General features: G+C 36.6%; 1 protein-coding gene across 1 annotated transcript; it reads right to left on the reverse strand.

Annotated features, from left to right (window-relative positions):
* Positions 1 to 298: 298 nt before the first annotated feature.
* Positions 299 to 21429, reverse strand: LOC109216304 (chromosome transmission fidelity protein 18 homolog). Its single transcript, XM_019380449.1, has 23 exons — positions 20768 to 21429; positions 19502 to 19563; positions 18602 to 18739; positions 18186 to 18455; positions 16120 to 16206; positions 15418 to 15519; positions 15200 to 15265; positions 14297 to 14407; positions 14141 to 14202; positions 13218 to 13262; positions 7783 to 7856; positions 5878 to 5945; positions 5202 to 5270; positions 4977 to 5077; positions 4824 to 4905; positions 4636 to 4714; positions 4473 to 4560; positions 4241 to 4394; positions 3623 to 3808; positions 3435 to 3494; positions 1908 to 2197; positions 767 to 869; positions 299 to 556 (listed from the first exon to the last, which is right to left on the reverse strand). The coding sequence occupies exons 1-23, from the start codon at positions 21306 to 21308 to the stop codon at positions 503 to 505; spliced, it is 2892 nt and encodes a 963-aa protein (XP_019235994.1). The 5' UTR covers positions 21309 to 21429; the 3' UTR covers positions 299 to 502.
* Between the last annotated feature and the right edge of the window lie 733 nt (positions 21430 to 22162).

The raw sequence follows: 22162 nt of genomic DNA on the forward strand, positions 1-22162 counted from the left end.
AATCATGAAGATATCAATCGCACATAACATAAATATTACTACAATTTATTGAAACTTTCTCGAAACAAAGGTTAACGTGGAACCTTACTTAAATAAGTTGCATCTTGACTTTAATGCAGCAGGCAAGCAACAGTGAAGACATATATACAAGATGGGTGTTGATATGTGTGCAGCAATTGTGAAGACACTCCAAATTAGTTAATATTCATTATATAGTTATTCTTTATACTTTTCCCTTTTAGTTCAAACCAAATTAAGATATATGACATTGCTAACAAAATTTGAAAAATGCAAAACCAGCGGACAATTTGAGGATCATAAACTATTAAGATATCTTTCCACTGTAATTTTTGTACAGGCTTTGATGCATTGATAATTTGTTTTACTGCATGAAATACATGGCAGGAGTTCTGCTTTTTTCTACCCTAGAAGCATATTAATCTACATTTAACTGCTATATTAAAAAAATAAAACACTTTAATAGTATAATACAGCACTTATATCACTGAAGAAATTCGCGAATTCTTACTGGTCTCTTGACTGCATTGGTGTACCCCTGCATAGAATGAACAAACAAACTGCTGAGATCAATTGTCATTCACTATCCAAAAGCCAAGTCGAATCGTGTATATGATAATTAACTAGCATTGCTAAAGCTAGATGGCACTACAAGTTAAGACGGGAGACTTTATTTGGAGATCAAAGATATGAAAGATAGTACCATATTTTGGATAGTCAGGATAGTAAATGTAGATTGATTATATACCTCGTTAAATTTAAAAAGCAAAGGCCGTGAATCCCTCTCCGATTTTGGTCCTGGTTTAGCACCATTCATATCTTGAGTAGCTTTGCCACTTGGCTTCCTAAACCTGTTTAACAGAAAATCACCATGAGATACGTAGATGCATTTACTTGCAATGAAATGCCGGAACATGCTTCTCAGCTGACTATAATTTCTCCCAAAGATGCATCAAGCAGCATGAGATGAATCTAAACAAGGCAGATGCATTTACCCAGAGATAAAATACATCAAGTGATGGCCAGTGGCGAAGCCACATGCTTGACCACCCTTCGTCGAAAAATTATACTGTGTACGTAGGTAAAATATTACGTTTTAGATGTATATAACACATATTGAACACATTTTGTCGTAAATTTTTTACTTTTTTTTAAATTTGAACACCCTTAAAGAAATTCCTAGCTTCGCCACTGGTGATGGCCTCCTACTGAAGTGAGACGTAATTATTGCAACAAATATTGATCCATTAAGCTTATTGAAAAGAAAATAGTTATGGAGGTGAAGAGATCAACCACAGTACATAAACAGCAAAAGGTTTTAAGAACAGTCTTTTTTATTTTGCGTGCGTAAGCAAGCTAGACAGCACAGATATTAACAACTTTGATTAAGGCTTGCCTCCTCTTATCCTCTATTACAATTTTCAAAGGTTAGCTTGTTCCTCAGATGTAAAAGGGTAAAGGTATGCAGGCTTTTTCAATACTTACTATTGGGTCGAATATTCTGGCTCATTCTGCTTGATTATACTTACTTAAACTGCACATGAGGTAGGTCAAAATAAGACAAGTTTGGTAACGATGGGTGGCTATTTCTAGGAAATGAGCCTCACTTGGGACTTTGAGTCAGATATACGTTTAACTAGGATCTATCTAGCTGGTACTTATTTTTTTCCACTAATAATCTAACTACTTGACTGAATTTGTTCTTTAAAACCCGTGTGAAACAGAAATGAATTTGTTCTTTAAAACCCATGTGAAACAGAAACAACGAGAGGGGAATCTGTCCTGCCTCAAATTTATCATAACATAGTCAAACTAACGTTCATAATGATTCAATTACTTTCAAATAATTGATTCCAACAGAAGATAGATGAATGTAAGGCTAATAATACCTGTCAAAAAAGGAACGAGAATCGACAAAAAGTTTCTTCTTTCCTTCAGGCAAGCACATTTTTCTGCTAGCTGCGGTACCTCCACCAGATCGTTTATTCTGACTAGAAGCGCTAGGCAAGTCATATTGCTTTTGCCTAGAGGGGTCTCTGAAATGTATTGTTTTATCCAAAGAAGCTGATGCTTTAGACGGTGTACTGCTATTCCCGCACCTCAAAACATCCTGACTTTCCACACCTGTTAGTGGTGAGTGAAGGTTGATACTTCCTTGCAAAATTTTTTGCTTTTCCACCTAAAATAATGTTCCACATGTAGACGAATATATGACATAAAGAAGATCTGAATTCTGATAATGAACCACAAAAGCAACATAATCGAGAAGTCTGGAAATCACATGGGTTACTGGTGATGCTAATTGGATAATGAAGAATCTGGAAACTAGACACGCACATCCATACAAAAGAGGGAGATGGAGACTTAAAAACCCCATAAAAAAAGGAGATGCCTCATAGGAGAAATTACCAAAAGCAGAGGAACAGATGAAGTGCTCGACTTGGATGAAGATAATTGTGACAGACTGAGTTTCAAATTCATTTCTATTAGCACTGAAGTTTGTGTCACAATATAGGAGCTCTGAAAACTGCATACTTGGTTATATAGGATATTTCTCATTAAGGAACCTCAATGAGAAATATTGCAGTTCTATTAGAATTTGCATTGTTTCAGACAGCTAATTTGTACGAATAAACTTTGGAAATAAACCATTTCTCATTAATATCAGAACAACCCGTACATTGAATACATATGCGGAAAGCTGCTCCGCTTTCTTGTCCTATAATGGTCGATCCTAACCACACTCTCTTAGCATAAAGCATTAAAAAATTAAATGTTTCAACAATACTATTTCTCTTTTTCTTAAAAGAGTGAGTGTGTGTGTGTGTGTGTGTGTGTATATAGAGAGAGAGAGAGAGATTAGAACATAGATAGATAGATAGATAGATAGATAGATAGATACAGATTACACCTATCAGTCTGAGTTCAGATTTCAATCGTAGGAGGTACTTGGTCGATGCTCTCCACTGAAAAGTACTAGAAGTACATATTTCCTACTGATATAAGAATCTCTAATAAGGCTAAAAGACTCCTAAAAATGCATAGGACCTAAAGTAAACATATGAACATGACTAAAATATATTCCCATCTAATTGGTATCACATATATATTGTGCCTTATCCTTCACTAAGTCGGCATTGATTCCAAGACATTTTAGATCTTATGCGACAGCTTCCTTCCTAGTTATATGATTAGTCAATGTCACCTAATGATTGACAACATCAATGGGTAGATACTGTACATGGAGGACTAATCCTGCTACCACCAACTCCTCCCCAGAGATCCAACCCATATTCACTGATGTGAGACAAGTTTTGGTTCTATATACGTGCCAAAAGTGAAATAACTTGGTTTTTTACAGCAACAGAGTGCACTAAATTTCACCAGCAAAGAATTGATAATGCTCCTCTACTTACCTCATGTACCAAGACCAGTTTCACAGCCGATGCCAGAACAAGATGACAGGAATTGTAACCCTATCCAAAAGCACCAAATCAAAGAGAAAACAGATGAAATCTTAAGTTCTTCCATTTTGAGATGATAATGGGATATAAAGATTATTGAAAACTAATTTCCTATTGTGGGTACAGTTGACCATCCTAACCTTGAAGTTCATAAATTCACCAACTGGGGGATCCAATGAAAGCATTGATGCGTCTGAAGCACCATATTGCATACCCAGTGAAGGATGAGATTTTATGTTCTTGTATGTCGTGGCATAGGAAACCATTATATTTACTAACTGAGCCAGATCAGCTTTTTCTTTCTCTGAGAGTAAATGCAATGCTACCTGCAAAGGATGAATATATCATTTCCAATTCTCACCAATAGGTGAAACCAAGTTCTCACTGCAACACATGTAAAGGAATAACCAATTCGGCCTAGCTTCCGCAATAACTATAGCCTAACCATAAATAAACAGAATTAAGCAGAAGACTAGTAACCTAAAAGAAGCAGTAATCACAAAATCAGTTCTAAAGAACGAAATGTTTTCTTTCCCATTCTGGCGAATATCTTTTCAGAACTCAAAGGTTTAAACACTGCTATTTTTACAAATAATAAGTAGACAAAGTCTGGGTGCAATCCCTTTCCAAATATCATAATGGACAAAACCCTAGACAACACTATCCAGAAGTCAAAGCCAAAAGCAATTTATGTGTAACTAAAATGGAGAAGGAAACTTGAGTGCAATTAAACCAACAGATACTTCAACAAGAATTACCGGTTTCAGTGTTGGTGGGGACAGTATATGTAGGAATGGAGAAATCAAGTCTTCCACAAAGGATTTAGTTGACAGATGCCTAGAGATGCATGGTGATATCTTGTTCTTCCATGAATGTAAGATTTCCTTCTTTTCTATTGACATTGTTCGATATCTGCAGTTAACGGTGATAAGAAACAACAGTCACCACTGTCAATATTCAGGATGAGCATCCAAGGAAAGCTGGCACTACCTTTGGAAAGACTTAGGCCATTCAATATTTGGTTTTCCAACTTGAGCTATGAGACTATGTATAGATATTGCAAGAGGAGGCTGATAAACTGCAGAGATAGAAAAAAAAAATATATTAGAAAAATATTAAGTTTCAAGCAAGTAGATGGTAGTATTTCATTTACCTTGAAGGGAGAGATGTTGAGTGCGCATCGTGTATTGATGAAATATATCAGAGCAACCAAGAATATCCGAGCATTTGACCTTCAAGATAAGTGATTAGCATATATGAGATATAGCAAAAACTAGATGTGGAAGATCAGATGAAGCTAAAAGAACAAGGAAAAGCAATTGCAGTACTCGATCCACTTACTGTCTTTTGCATCACAGGGTCTGTATAATGGAGTTGCAAAATGTTCTCATGGATACCGTCCAAAATTAAGTCATAGTCACCACTGAAGAATCACCAAAGATTAAACTAGATAATCCAGAACTTCAAACAAAGGTATTCCAAGTTTTCACCTACCGATGAGATATTAGAGAGTGCAGTGTCTCAAAGTCATTCGACATACTGCTGAAGCAATTTAAAGATTTCTTTGCTTGCTTTACTTTCCTCTTTTGCAAAATCTTCAAAAAATAATAATAATAAACAGATAGAGGGTCAAAAGAATGATCACGAAGAAAAAAAACAAAAATATATCATTAGAAGTTAGATAGAAGTAGAACTTGCAGATATAGACAGTTTGCTTACTTCTTTCCAAATATCAAAAGCACTTCTTGCTGCATCCTTCCGTCCAACAACTTGAGAACTGAGCTCCAACTAAGTTTAGAAAGAATGCATTACTCATAAAAACAGAGAAGATAGAAGGATGCGCAAGAGAAAAGCTTCAATAACACATTAAGGACCCTAATTACAGTGAAATTTATCGTAAGACAATTGAAATTTTCAGTCATAATATAATGTAATTGGAAGCCGCCTTGATGGCATAACCTGCTTTCTACTTGAATTTGAAATTTTTTCAGAAGTTGAATGCATTGTGCAGCAAAAGAAAAAAAAAATATACTCTACAAGAGAGTCCTTAAGATATTACGATGGGTCCGTAGAAATTAAATAATGGCTGTGGATGAACCATGAAATTAAATACCTAGAATTCAAATAATAAATGAAGGGTCTGATTATTCAAAAAATAATCAGAGATTTAGACAATGAGCAGATGTTACATGCCGTTCAGATAATATAAGTCACGATGGCAGAGGCAATATTTTATCTGATAAGCAGACTTTCAAACTCATCCTTGATGGAAAGCTAGTTGCAAGAAAACAGATCTTACACGTCTTAATACCATGATTTTCTACCAATTCTCAACCTTTTTCCTCTATTGGACTACTACCACAAAAAGAAAAGCATGATAACTATAAAGCCATACCACATTAAGAGTCTCCTTCTTCTTGTTAAGAAACTGAAGGGTGTTCAGGCACGATCTTATGTCACATTCTGGAAAAATAATCAGACATCAGTTCAAGTTGCTGATTCACAGTAAAACATACTTCGTAAGATTTAACAATTCAAAGTACAAGAAAAGGAAAATTGCAGGACATTGAGTAAATCAGCAATTAGAGCAGCTGAATAAATATCCAATGAGAAGACCTGTCACTAATTCGAAAGAAGATTTTGCAATCTATATCAGTTTCCCCCCACCAGAACAACAATTTATTTTTATGACATAGACCAGCAAAGTAAGAATACCATCTATAAATATATATTACAATATATATATATATATGTGTGTGTGTGTGTGTGTGAGAGAGAGAGAGAGAGAGAACCAAGATGATGTGCTCAAAAACGTACAGGAAGGTAACAAAGGCGAAGAAGGAATAGAAAACAAAACGGAAAAACTAAGGTGTGCTAAAAATTGCAAAAACTCTTCAACCTTGCTGCACATTCTTCCATGCATCAAAAGGTGTATTCAAGTATTTGGTATCAGCATGCATCCGGTGTCTCTACATTTTCGAAGCACCCAACAATTCTATCATAAAATTTGGTGAGGCACAAGTTCCCCTAACCTTTGTTTTATCAGCTCCCACCAAATAAATCATCTCAGAAGGGTGGTATAACCCGCTGAATCCCAAAATATGTAGAAAATAAACCAGGGGTCCTTTACACCATTTAGCAGGGCAAAGAGACATATAACTGAAAAGACTCCCTTCTCATTGTCTTTAGCAAACAAACTGCCTGTTCCCTCCCATATAACTGGGAGCTTATACCGACGTGTGAACGAGTCATAATCGTGGATTATAATCATTACTAGCTCTGCTAGTGACATCTGTGGTCACTCCATCACTACTGTTGGACATAACTGCAGATCCAAGGCATTATTCTCAACAAACTAAAATTGTGTAGGAAACGTATCTCTTAGATAGATTACCAGTCCAGAGATCACCACAAAACTTAACATAGCAGCCATCATAAAAGAAGAAGAATAACAGACTTAAGTTGCTCAATCAGTTATCCATCTTTCTCATGAGCAGACCACCATAACCATTTTCCCAGAAAATTTTGAGTTGGTTTCTTCAGCCCCTTCATACCAAAGCCACTGTGTCTGAAAGGTCCGAGTATCTCATGCCGTTGAACAAATGCTTAAATTCATCTCACATGCCTTTTCACAATAATTCCCTCCTAGCTTTACCAAGTGTTCAGTAACTGATGTAGGTAGTGTATATAGAGAGGAAATGGCAATAGTACTGAGAACGCTGTTAATGCGAGTGATTCTGCCTCCATTAGAAACACTGTCTCTTCCGCAATCTTTCTCAAACTAATTAACATCAAACATATAAAGTTTATTCCCTGAATATAGCCCCACAAAGGTAGACTCAAATAGGTAATTAAGATATTCTGTATACAGGTATTTGCATATGTGAGTAAGCAAGTGTATACATCACTTTTCAATAGTCCTTTTGGCAGCCCCTCCACTTGTTAATAATTTATCGTGCATCAGATACTCCAAATAAATTTATGTTTCGGGGGAATTGCAGCCTAGGATGATCATTTCAATTTCGTGTGAATGACAATCGGAACTTTTTCTTGCCACAACTACGTGATATTGGAAGTTCCGAAGGCCAGCCAATAGGCAGGTAAAAAGTGCTTAAATTCCCTAAACATAGTAATCTAAATGTTTGGTTTGAACTTTTTCTAGCACTTTATACATGTTATTTTTGCGAGCTTTGAACTCAATGTATATCAATTATATCATTCGATATTACACCACATCTCATCAGAGAAATTCAGATTTCATAATTGATATCTGCAAACAAAACGACGGAACGGCACTCACCAGTATACTCTGCTAGAGCAGTAAGAGCGATGGAGCTTGTCTTCACTCCTTCTTTGTTACATATATATTTGAGCCTACAAAAGTAGGCTTTGTTAGATTTATGCATATCTTTTGAATATACTGGCACTGCTAAATAAAAACAGATTGTTCTATGACAGGTCTAAACTAAAGCAAGGACAACTGAAAATTGGAACAAGATAGGTGCTTATTAGCAATATGTGTATACTTCTTAAAACATAAAGGATTCATGGAATACGTGAAAGTGTCAATACTTTTTGAGTTATAATTTGGAAATGCCAATCACCCAGTTCCCAGACCCCACAATGTGGGATTACACTGGGTATGTTGTTGAATCACCCAATTGATCATATACAAGAAATAAGAACACAAAACAAAAGTGAATCGGCAGAATACTTTTGATGCTTTATCAAATTCTTTCAATTACCTTGTCAGCCAAGATATAACTTTCCAATAGTATCGACAGGAAGAGTTATACAAGTCATTAGCATAGCATGACTTTTGAGAGAGCTACACCAAATAGAGTTCTCGTTTGTCAATATGGTAGGCTAAGAAGCCCTTGGAAACATAGGACTCCCAAATAAATATCGTAACGCTTGTTTGATAGCAGCATACATATAGCAGAAAACATTCTGACTTGAAAGTTTGGATTTTTATTAGCCCCCTCAATCTGCGTTATCTTAAACTCCATTCAAGTGAAATTTGAAATCCTTTACAGGCCGTAAAATTCAATCAGATGCATATCCTTTTGTTGATGTGTAAGAATTTTGTAATGGTCATCTACATATATAAATACCCTCAAATTTGTCTGACAGGAAGTCCTTCCTTTTTGTGACTGTATGACTAACAATCATTGGCTTTTAGATATTTTATCTGGTTAACTTGGACAAAATATTAGACTTTGGCGAGTTATAGGTGTCAAATCTCCTAACGATTTAAAATCTCTCATTTCACTTGGGACCATGCATTCTGTAAATCTGAAAGATGGCTTATGCTTGGACGTTAAATCGGGTCTCCCTGTAAACACCTTATACTCTACCTGTAATTAACAAGGTATGGAAGAATCAAATTGGTATATTATTCCATGTAGTGATACATATATATACATGTACATCAGTGCTAACTAAGGAAAAAAAATAAAAGAGATTCCTACAAATCTGCTATCTATATATGGGTTATGTACACTACTAAGAAACAATTTATGTTCATTGTGTAAAGTATCTAGGTTCATTCTATAACAGTCCCCCCAAACTGGAGCATATATATTGATCATGCCCAGCTTATTACAAAGGTAATCAACTCAAGTGCCATTCAATGCTTTAGTGAACAAATCAGTTACCTGCTCTCTTGTCTTCACGTAGCCAGTGGAAATCAAGTTCTCTTGTATCTTCTCACGAATAAAATGACAGTCAGTTCTTTCATGATACAGTGGATTTGAGGCAATATGGAGTGCAGCTTGATTATCACACCAGAGTTTTGATGGAGTAGGATGCTTCAACCCAATTTCAGTTAAAAGGTGATGTATCCACATTATCTCACATGTTGATTGTGCCATAGCTCTATACTCAGATTCTGCACTAGATCTAGATACAAAATTTTGTTTCTTACTTCTCCATGATACCAAGTTTCCACCAACAAATACACAGTAACCAGTAGTAGATCTTCTATCAATCTTGGATCCAGCCCAATCTGCATCTGCAAAACAATCAATGCGAGAATGACCGTGATTGCTGTATAATATGCCAAGTCCAGGAGCTCCTTTTAAGTAACATAGGATCTGCTCCAAAGCCTCCCAATGTTTAACTGTGGGCACGAACCTGAACTGGCTAACTATACTCACTGCAAAAGCAATACTTGGACGAGTCATAGCGAGATAGTTTAATCTCCCAACTAACCTCCTGTATCTATCTGGATCATTAAATGGATCGCCATCATCTTTCATAAGATGCAAATTAGGAACCATTGGCGTACTGCAAGGCTTGGCAGCCAGCTTACCAGTTTCTGCTAGTAAGTCAAGAATATACTTTCTCAGAGATAGAAAAATTCCCTTCTTGCTTCTAGTTATTTCTACTCCCAAGAAGTATTTCAGTTGTCCCAAGTCTTTTGTATGAAACTTAGTATGTAAGAAAGACTTGAGAGAAGAGATTCCTACATAATCACTCCCTGTGATAACAATGTCATCCGCATATACAAGGAGAATATATTCAACTGTTGATTGCTTGTAGAAGACAGAATGATCACATTTGCTCTTTTTCAGCCAAAATTCTTGAACTGATTTACTGAAATTACCAAATCAAGCCCGAGGACTCTACTTCAAGCCACATAAGGATTTCTTCAAATGACAGACCTTGCTACTTGCCTGAGCAACAAAACCAGGTGGTTGCTCCATATATACATATTCATGTAGATTACCATGAAGAAAAGCATTCTTAATATCCAATTGATGCAAAGGCCAATTCTCAGAAGCAGCTAGAGAAATGAACAAGCGAACAGAAGTAAGTTTGGAAACCGAAGAGAAGGTGTCTGAATAATCTACCCTATAAGTCTGAGCATACTCCTTAGCCACAAGTCTGGCCTTAAGTCTCGTCACAGAGCCATCAGGATTAACTTTAACCGTGAAGACCCACTTGCATCCCATTGCTTTTTTTCCACTGGGTAAATCCACTAAATTCGAAGTGTGGTTTTTCTCTAAGGCATGTATTTCCTCAAGCATTGCTTCAGACCATCCAGGATGATTCAAAGCCTTCTTCACCATTTTTGGTATAGAAACAGAGTGTAGAGACAAAATCAAAGATCTAGATGTCGTAGGAAACAAAATTAGCAATAGAATATGTGGATTTGCAAGTGCATATACCTTTGCGAAGAGCAATTGGAAGGTCAAGGTTTTATGGAGGGTCAGGTGGAGGCAAATCTAATGATGAAGGAACTGGTGCAGAACATGTGTCATTCGTCTGTTGCCTCCGCGAGTAAACTTGAACAATTGGCGGTCTTGCTAACACAGTTGGAGCAGGTGCTGAAGGCAGAATAATGGATTGGTGCTCGATGGAACTAGGAGATGGAGGAACATCATCTCGTTGTTCTGTCACAGTGCGAGTAACCTAATATACTAGCCATTCATCTTCCTCCCCCTAACTTGTAGAAATGGGAGGTGCATAGAAGAATGGTGTAGTATCTGAAAATACCACATCAGTTGACACCAAATATTTGCCAAGTTCAGTAGAATAACAGCGATACCCCTTCTGAAGGCGAGAATAGCCAAGGAAAACACACTTCAATGCCTTGGGATCCAACTTGGTAATAAATGGTCGAACATCTCGAACATAACATGTGATTCTAAATACCTTAGGTTCCACAGGAAATAATGCCTTGTTTGGGAAAAGGACACTGTAAGGCGCATCACCACCAAGCACAGTAGATGGCATGCGATTAATCAGAAAGGAAGCCATAGAAACCGCATCAGCCCAGAACTGTTTAGGAACCTTCATTTGGAACAAAAGTGCCCTAGCTGTCTCAAGTAGATGCATATTCTTCCTCTCAGCTACTCCATTTTGAGAGGGTGTATCAACACATGAAGATTGATGTAGAATACCATGTTGTCTCATGTACGACTGAAATAACTCTGACATGTATTCTTTAGCATTATCACTCCTTAGAATACGCACCGGAGCGTCAAATTGAGTTTTGATTTCAGCATAGAAGGCAGAAAAGTGAGTAAACACTTCGGAGCGGCTCTTCATAAAGTAAATCCAAGTCATTCGAGAAAAATCATCTACAAATGTGACAAAATACTTATGCCCAGTTTTAGAAACAACGGGACATGGTCCCCAAACATCAGAAAGAATTAACTCAAAAGCTGACTCAACTCTTTTGTTAACCCTTGGACTTAACAAGATGCGATGGTGTTCCGCAAATCGACACAACTCACAATCCAGTGAAGAAATATTCTGAAATTGAGGACAAAGCTTCTTCAACAAAGGCAGAGAGGGGTGTCCCAATCGACAATGTGCTTCAAAGGGAGACCCAACACTAGAGCATGCAATAGACCGTGGCTCCCATTCATCAAGGATGTAGAGATCACCAGATAAATATCCTTTACGAATAACCTGTTTTGTTGTAATATCTAGAAACAAACAATGATCGGGAAAGAATGCAACACAACAATTAAGGTCTTTGGTGATTTTACTAACAGAAATCAAGTTAAAGGCCAAGTTTGGTAGACTTAATACAGATGACAAGGTAACAGAGGAAGTTGGTTTAACAGTCCCAGATCCAACACTGCTACAAGTTGATCCATCGGCTACAGTAACTAGAGAGGGTGCTTTATGTAAGCGAAAACTAGAAAAAATATTTGGATTACATGTCATGTGATTTGTGGTACCTGAATCAATCACCCATTTATTGGAAGATGTGATAAGACGTGTTTTATCTGACCCAACAAAGGCAGTAACTGAAGAAGATTCCTTAACTGATTTATGATTTTGAAGGAATTTTAGAAACTCACCCGAAACCAAGATTGTTGGATTGCATTATTATTCTTTACCACCATTTTTTTTCTTTGAACAAACCGATTAAATAAACAGAGGTACCCAAAGCTAAAAGATACCAAAACATATCTCTGGTAAACACGAAGTCAACAATCTATTTAACAGAACTCCACTCCAATAATCCTCTCAACCAAATCAAAGAACCAAACAAACCTGTCCCCAAATCAAATAAAATCAGAGACCAACAAAGTTTCTGATAAGGGAAGACCCAACAGATAATATCAAGTCTCAAATTGTAACAAAGCGTCTTACAAGAAAGACTCAACAAATACCAATTCACAAGACAAGCAATCAGATGCAAGAGTATTGTTCCACGACTACTTCAGTATCCCGAAAACAAACCAAACAGTAGAAGAACTCAAACCTGACCAAAATTGGTGTAATACAACCTTGTCCGAGTCTGGTCTTCATAAAAATAAGGTTCTATTATCAGAGGATAACCAACAATCGATCGAAAACATCAAGCTGATCTCGGAGAACAAAGTTGGACAGAGAATGGACCACACACGCACCTCACATGTCTGCCGGAAAGTTTTGGTCAACTCCGGCGAGACAAACTCAACTCCGACGAAGCCACATATGTGGCTCTGATACCATGTAATTAACAAGGTATGGAAGAATCAAATTGGTATATTATTCCACGTAGTGATACATATATATACATGTACATCAGGTGCTAACTAAGGAAAGAAAATAAAAGAGATTCCTACAAATCTGCTATCTATATTTGGGTTATGTACACTACTAAGAAACAGTCTATTTTCATTGTGTAAAATGTCTAGGTTCATTCTATAACACTACCAAAGCAGTTAATCATGCAAAAAATGGAAAATAAATTCCAGAGGATTCATCTGATAATTTAGTAGCAAGTACCTGTTAACAACACGACTTACAGTTGGTTGGACAAATACATGAACCCTGCAATTCCAACCACATAAATAAGTACTTTGTTAGTTATGTAATTAGATATAATATAGAGAACTGTGTGAAATTATCCTACAGATAATCATTAACATTTGACTAAAAAAGGTATCAGGGTCATACACAAATAGACTTCATACGTTACCAGAAGAATCTAACCAAATGATCTGCATAATTGATCCCAACTAGTTTAGGGGTGGAAGTTTAGTTGATTGATTAAAACTTATTGAAGTTGAACCTCTTTTCTGAAAAATCTAAAAAATAAACTTAGGAAATAGTTTAACCGAAGAGTCCTTCTATGTCAGTCTTGTTTCATTATAATCAGATAGATATCGAGGATGCTTTCTTCCACATATTACTTGCTAAGGAAGTTTATACGGAGCAACCGAGAGGCTCTGTAGCACACACGGAGTCTGAACTAGTGCATCAATTGCGCCATTGACACACACAAAAATTGATTGGAATATGAGGAGAAAGAAAGAAGGAGAAGAAAGAAAAGATTAACCTTGAAGACACATGGGGATCACATAGGTGGTCGCACTGGTAAAGCAACAAAATCACTTGATTTTTACAACCCCCTGGATTTGACCCATGAAAATTAATTTATAGAAAGGACAGTAGGTTTCACTTTTCCTGAAACATCATCTATCTCGAAGGGTGTCAAACAAAGACAAAGCAGATACTTACCAGAAAGTAGTGAAGTAAAATAACATTGAAACAAAATCTATATTTTCAATGTTCCATCCTCCATTCTTCTATAAATATCATATTTGTCTGTCATGGCTTTCTTCATGGACCTACTATTTAGGTCATATCTCTAGATGCTAATCTATGTACTTCAATCTGATGTCTTGTAAAATTTAAGCATTACTTACTTTGCTACCTGACGCAAAGGCCTTAAGGCAGGAGCATAAAGGTCATTACAAATGCAAATAACCTGCAAATGAAGCACATCAATTGACACTTGAGAATGCCATGACTACAGACAGGTTAATATACAAATGAGCATTCTTAGACAAATCCACTCTTACAGGTCTTAGCAAAGATGCTTTTTGGTGCCTCTTTTTTGATGACTTCTGCCCAGCATTTCCTCCTTCAGGTTCATTTTCTTTGCTAGCACCCAATTTTCTTTCAGCAGAAACCTGCATTGTTAAAGTACACATTATTATTCTATCAGAAACATGCATTTGGATAGGCTGTCTACATCACACCCTTTGGGGTGCGGCCCTTCCCCAGACCCTGCGTGAACGGGGGATGCTTTTGTGCACCGGGCTGCCCCAGAAACATACATACTGTCAAGGAAAAGATACAGGTCGACTCAAACGTTGAAATTCACTTCAGATTACTTGTGAAAAATGTATGGTGCCACAAAGCACTCCATATTACTGATATTATCTTTCTATCAAGTTCCTACAGACTAACTTATTATAGTTAGCAGTACCTAGGACTAAAAATCTTACATTTCAATGAATTAGTTTACCCCCCCCCCCCCCCCAAAAAAAATAAAAGAGAAAAGAAAAGGATCAATGAGTTATTAGCTGATTTATAAAACTTGAACATATCCTTCTCCAGAAAAGAGCAAGTCGAACATATCTGTATCATTCAAGCTGTAAAATAAATAGCAAAGTATACGTGCAAAATATATACTCAAAACTAATTAGCAGTAGGTTCAAACGACCTTAAATCAATCTATGTATGTTCAATTGAAGTTCTTCACAAATCTTAATTTTTTATACGTCTAAAGTTTTGAATATGATACAAGCAAGAGGGGTACGTGGTGCTGAAAATGGCCCAAATCGAGCCAGTCGTATTACTGTAGCTCAATACAAAAAAAATCACGCAAGGTTTTCCTACAGCTAGAAGTTATTAGCAGTCATACTGGGATTACTAAAATTACCAGGGTGAAACAAATCAAAAGCAAATACGAAAATTACCAATTTTAGTATGACCTCTACAGCTCCCTTTCCATCATTAAGAGCCCCATCTATTTCATCAATAACCTAGACAGCAAAACATGAATCATGATTCAGAAATAAAAACGTAGGTTCAGCTGAGAAAGAAATGAAAAAATCGAAAATATATTCTGACAAAAATTTGGGCTTTGAATCATCAGAGGAAAATTTAAAACCAAAAACCACAACAATAAACTGACCAAACATTTGGGCTTTGAATCAGCATTTACAGAGTTCATTTGAACAACATCGTGTATTTTAGCTTCAATACTGGAGGATGATCGATCATCACTTGCATTAATCTGCAAAGGAAGCATTTCAATCAACAGATAAACAGACACCATTACTTCAGATTAAATTGCTTCGGAGGATATGTAAGGTTGGAGGTGGGTATGAAGGCATTTTGAGTTTATGTAGCTCATATTCAGCAGGGAAATCAAGTTTAGTCATCAACATATCAACGAAACTTGAGAATAGCCAAGCACACACTAGAATGCAGGCATAGCAAAGGGCATCTGCTGGGTACGGGCTGCTAGTATGTAGGTCAAGTTGAATTGCACATGTTTTCTTTCATCTGAACTGATTTAAAGAAAATAAAATTCCCGGGAAAGTTCTTATCCAAAATAAGAGACATAAACCACTAGCACCCAGGGTTGTAGCATATGTAGAAATTTGGTCTAGAGTCAAGTAAACTTGTTATTCTAGCACATACTAAAGAGTAGAATAAAATTAAATGACCTTTTCAGATCCTTCATGGCAACAAATTAATTCATCAATGTCATTTGCAATGTGCTACAATCTCTCACCAGATCTCTTTAATTATTACAATAATAAGATCAAAAGGATACAAAGTTCAAATGAACAACTATACGGGACTGTTTGAAATGAGTGAGTTACAAGACCTCAACCACTCGATACCCACAATGCTGAGCAGCAACATGTGCAAGTGTTGTTTTCCCAAGCCCAGGAGGACCGCAAAGCAAAAGTATCTGCAAGCAATTGGTTTCTCACAATTTAGAAAAATCAGAATAAAAATGAGAAAGAAATAAGGAACTAATAAACAGAGAACAAGCAGGCGATAAGTATAAAACTTATTATTTCCATATATGCAATATGTATTATACAGGATTGGGGAGAATAGTGGCTAACTTCCAATAATAGGAATATAACCAAAGATGCAAAACATGAAAGTGCATAATGAGAGATCATCTGGCATCTGGACCACTAATCTAGGACTGCATTGAGAAGTAGAGGACGGCTATTCAAGGCTTTCAAGCGTCCTTGTCTACCTTCTCAACAAATCAAAGCTTATAAAGCCATATGTGAATCAGCAATTTTCTATGGTCCACCTAGACAACCTTCCAGAGACCACTTTGAACTTAGCTTGAAACACCAACCTGCTACAATGATAATATCCACTTATCTACAGCACATAAATAAATATTCTCTCTGTTCCATTTACATGGCACTCTTTTCTTTTTTCAGTATGTTCTAAAAAGAATGACATTTTTTTATATTTGACAACTTTTTAGCATTAATATTTCCATTTTATCCTTAATGACATGTTGTTGAGAGAACAAAGAACAGATCGCGTCACAGGGCGATCGACTGGGAAATCCAAGTGAATAACGTCTCCTTCCCTTTGTTCTTGTTTCTTAAATGCCCTATTTTTTATTAATCACTCAAGCTCATTGAGGGAGCTTGAAACCTTGGACCTCGTTGAGAAAGAGAGAGCTCCAGATCTATGCAATTCTCTGATAAATCTGCTTGCCCACTTTTTAATTAGTACGGTCCTTTAAATAGGACTAGCTTATTAAAAAGAATAGGGCGATTCATTGGGAAAACCAAGTCCACTAAAGTCCCACTCCCTTTTTTCTTGTTTCTTGAATGCCCTATGTTCAGTTAATCATTCAAGCTCATCAAGGGAGCTTTAAACCTTGGACCCCATTGAGAAACACAACCAAACACATGGTGAAAAAGTAAAGGACAGTTGGTGAATCAAAAATAGGAATGTTTCAGATGATTAGGCAGAGTATGACTTCAGATTAGCCGAGCTTGATTTGATCACAAATTGTTGGACCACCTACCTCAAAAACTAGAGCAGAGCCAAGATGATAGGAAACAGCTGTCAAAACTCAAGAAAATGACATATGAGAGACTGCTAAGTAAAGAGAGATGATCACCAATCACCAAGTGCAGAAGCAATGGCAGACCCCTTTCCCCCACTCCCCAGGCACTCTAACAATAATAAAAGGAAAGTATCACCTAGTAGTAAAGTCTCTCTTTTTTTGTTTGAATCAGTAAAATTATTATTCATAAAGGTACCAAGATGGTACAAAATAAAGTACAGGACTACAGAAAGAACAGAACATACTGCACTACATCACATAAGCAACTACATCCTCTCTCCTAACAAATCTAAGAAATCCATATATTGATCCATACTCCCAATATTCCTAAGAAAAGTCTCATTGAAGAAGAGGAAAAAGCCAGCAGTTCAATAAATGGCAGGAACAGTTTCTAGGTGTGGAATTGTGGTGTCAACTCATTGCTTATCTTATGGCTTAGTGGTTTTATCCATCCTTCGTTTCATTGTTGTCTTATAGCTTAGAGGTTTTACCATACTTGGTCTCATCGCTTGTTGACTGCATCATAAAGTTACTAATATTTGAGAAGATGAATATTTCAAAAGAAGACAGATAAACAGTTCCTACAATAATATTGTGGAACATGAAAAAGAAGAGAAGATCAGTATCTACTCTTCCATCATATGCTTATATTTAAAAAGAAATCAGATCAAAGCAAGCAACAAAGCACACCAGCTAAGGATCATTTCAAACAAACTATAAGATTGACAAGGGAGGGATAACCTAGTAGTAAGGGCCATGCAACTCCAACCATAAGGTTGGGGCCCTTGGGGGTCCGAGTCACCAATGGAACAAAGTGGAAAAGAGCCAGTTTGACTGACCTTTTGTTCTGGAGGACCACCTTGTCTGTGCTTCTTGTCCCAAAGGTCCTTAATTCCATTCGAATCACTATTCTCTGGATGCAAATCATTATGAGCTCTCTCATTGTCTATTCTGGGTTCTCTGGTATTTCCAAAAGAACTCCTAGAAGAACGTCTTGGATGTTGTATAACCGACGAATGCCGTTTCAGAGAAGACAAGACATCATCTGTAGTACTTTTAATTTCAACCCCAAAAACACAGGAATCCCATTGCTTCAACCACATTAGTACCTACAAAAGAGTGACCAGAAAAGTCAAAACCCAAAGCAGAATATCTATAAGGAAACACCTAAAAAAATGATAGGTGAAAACACTTCAATTTTTTAAATGTAAATACTAAGTAGAACCCATTATAAGAATAAATGAATATGCAGTACCTGACGATTTGTTTGCTCATCACTGAGAAGCTCTGTAAATGAACTAGGAGCATATTTATCCACCCAAAGTTGCTCATTCACCACAGTTCCTATTGGGAGATTTGCTTCGTTTAGATCTTCAGAACTAGCTTCCAGGGCCTTTAAGACAAAGGAGGAAAATTTTCAAGGAGGAACAAAGCTTACACATAAAAAACACAGAAAAATTGTCAGAAACTTTAGCTGCAAGGTTAATGGTTCATTTGAAAAATCTCCAATCCATCCAAAGGAACTAGGGGGGAAGGCATAGAGACAACCAGTGAACGGACAAAGATATTATCCCTCCTCCTTCAAAAGCAGTGACACAAAATGAGGAAATACTATTAGCATATTCAGTGCACTAACCCTCAAATTTGTATGGGCACAATAAAATAACAGGGAAAAATCCATGGAGAACTAAAAAAAGAAGGAAAATGATGCAGGACTTTCAGAAAGAACTATAATTGACAGGATAGGGAAAATACCTCCTTTCATCTTCTTAATAGTAGTTTATAGTTGAGAATTCTTTTCCTGTTTTCCTCCATTTTCATGTACAAGACGTTTCAAAACTGTTGTGACATTTTCAGAGATTCGGGAAACCTTATACAGAAACTCAACTCTTGTGAACTGATCGTGTTTCATTTCCATTTCATAGTACTACTTGTTATTATTTATTTCAGTGATATGTATGCGTTGAATTGTGTTCTAATCATGGACTTCAGAAGAATCTGTATTTATCATAGAGAATTTCAATCTTTCTTCTGTTTCGATTTGATAAGATCATTCAGAGTAAATTTAGCTTTATAGTGGAGACTGATTTGAGCACAGTTGATAGATTGATTGATTGAATGATAGTGAGCATGGCTGGTCTAATAGAAACTGCACCTTTGTGAATTGGGCGTGTTCCACTCTTTGCATTAGGACCCTGACAGGTTCCTGAATAAGACCTGTAGAACATCAGCACTTGCTTAGACATTCAGCCAAAATTTGGAGATTTCAGTAACAAAGATGGAAAGACAGCACAGAGCTTGTTAACAAAATGTAGAGGATGGCTTATTATGTACAGCACAAAGATGATTTGGAAGTACTTTCACATTAATAAGCTTTTAGAGTAGGTAGCAGAATGCTCGATTAATTCCAAAACCAGATCGTATGAGAATTTCCTTTATGCCTGATACTTAAGAGGACGGCTATTTTGTTTCAGGCAATGCAATTTAAGATCATCTATATAGGTAGTTAGGAATCGTTTACCCCTCTGCTGCCTATCTCTCTCTCTCTCCGGTCTGCATCTCTCCCATATTATCGTGTCCCTGTCTCTGTCCATAAATGATGATTCAAAACATATGGATTATCCTTAATCCGCTATGACCAAAGGTCTCATGGTTACCATAGACAATTACAACAGACGCTTAAAGAGAAAGTTTATATGGTCATATGTAAAAACAGCACTACGTAAATGTTACATTTCATAACTGAGTAAATGAAACATACAGCATCCCCCTTTACTTGATAATCATCCAATTACACTAAGAAAACACTGAATGAATGGGCAAAAGAGTTAAAAGAACGCATAAAAAAGAAAAGAGTACGTGACGAAAAATTCATCAGCTTGCATTTCAATTCCCTTTCTTTTTTAAAAATTCTGACCATAATCGAAATTCACTTATCCACACTTCCTTTTTGCATTGGCAACTCTCTTTGCCTACTCCCTCAACAAACCTACAGCAGAAACTTTAACCCAAAAATTTATGCATCTTTAAACAGTCTACTAATACCAAGACACCAGGACATCGAATCCATTAATTAGCTTATTTCCCTGTGAAAAGGAGACAAAAGAACAAAGTGAATAACTAGTCAATCATACTAAATTATCGATTGAATAAGTGCATCCAATCCATTCTAACTAGGAAAAAATAGGAAAAATTAACTTAGCATATGCACATGACATGGTAAGTGAGGATAGAGTTCAAATTCCATGCACTATTTACACAATCAGGTCACTTGTTAGGTAATTACATGTGAACCTCTTAGATAATCATTATTGTTAATCTGGTAAAAATGGTAACTAACTTTTTATCACACGTTAAGTTTTTGATATTTATAAAAGGCAGAATTATTGATATTGATAACAAAAGAAATGAACTTGCTCACCTATAGAATCACGGGCCTTAACCTCCAATTTCTTAACCCTTTCATTTTCAACTCTACATATCTTAGCATAAACCCTCTCACCATCCAAACCGGTCACCGGTACACAATCCCCGTCAATCTCTAACGCGTACTTCGTCAAAATCTTCTCTTCCGGTTCAACCAGCACCACTGGTTCCTCCTCCTCAGGTTGCTTCGGAGGCGGCGAATACCTAAGCCAATCCTCATCCTCAGTATCCTCCAATCTCTCAACTCTATTCCTCTTCTCCTCTGTTATGACTACTTCATTTAAATCATCGGACAGGAACCGTTTCTTACCACTGATCTGAAATTGGGGTTTCGGTAGTGAGGGCATTGGCGGAAGTGGGAGAGTTGGTTTCGGGTCGGATTGGGATGGAATTGGCTCGGATCCGAGTTCTGAAGGTGGGGACGGAGGTTGTTGAGGAAAATCATCTTCGAAATCGAGGTCATCATCCACGTCGTCGTCAGGGTAAGAGGCGTTGGCTTCAAGCCATTCGAGCTCAGCTGCATCTGGAATCTCCATATCCGAATTTTCACACACACACACACTGTCTCTCTCTAAAATGTTTTTTGCTTTATTTTGGCGGGAAATGAGAAGGGAAAGGGGCGGCAAGGAATGTAAGTTCCGTAACTACCCTCCGCATATTCATAAGGATAATTTTTCTGAAAAAAACAGGTTTTATCCTCAACTAGCTATACGAAAAAGACATGTGGTCAAATGATATCGCCATTTTTCAATGGACAAACTTAGTTTTTGCGATTACTTTTAAAATATTTATAAACTATTATGACTTATAGACTTTTTATTTATTTGTTAATATAAAATTTATTTTAAAAACTTGAGAAGTTTATATCGTGAATTTATATCAAAAATTGATTACTTTGACCCCTTATGTCATAGTGTAGCTTGTTATCTATGTCTTCACGCATCGCCTTGGCCTTGCATTACAGCCAGGCTTGCCACACGCCTATAAAAGTTTAAAAAATAATTAAATAAAATACTCAACAATGGTGAGATTATTTGAAGTGAATTATAAACTTAATGACAAATATATTTTGCTATTTTAAGCTTATATAACGTTCACATCCAAAATTTAAGTGTCTCAAATTTGCACTTTATTTCAAATTGTCTAAGATATTAGTCTTAGTTTTAGGCCGAATTTCACTACGAGCATCCATCTTTGTTTTACTCAAAAGTAGTTTCTTTGCTCGACCAAATGCTAGTTTTATTTCATCTTACAATGAATATTTCTCTTTCGTTAGTCCCACAATTAGTTGTTAATTGATAATAGAGCCTTTGAGTCGTAGATCTTAACACAAACAGTATAGACTATAAAGGATAAACTTTTGGTGCCACGAAAAATGTTGGACATACTC

This window comes from Nicotiana attenuata, unplaced genomic scaffold, assembly GCF_001879085.1.
Source record: "Nicotiana attenuata strain UT unplaced genomic scaffold, NIATTr2, whole genome shotgun sequence".
NCBI lineage: Eukaryota > Viridiplantae > Streptophyta > Magnoliopsida > Solanales > Solanaceae > Nicotiana > Nicotiana attenuata.

What these genes read in the sequence shown, in the direction of transcription:
- LOC109216304 (XM_019380449.1), bottom strand. Translation starts at nt 21,308, where the DNA reads ATGGAGATTCCAGATGCAGCTGAGCTCGAATGGCTTGAAGCCAACGCC. An exon ending in GTGGGTATCGAGTGGTTGAG is followed by an intron (nt 15,520 to 16,119) that starts GTCTTGTAACTC and finishes CTTCCTTTGCAG; the next exon opens with ATTAATGCAAGTGATGATCG. An exon ending in TGCTTTTTAAATTTAACGAG is followed by an intron (nt 557 to 766) that starts GTATATAATCAA and finishes CATTCTATGCAG; the next exon opens with GGGTACACCAATGCAGTCAA.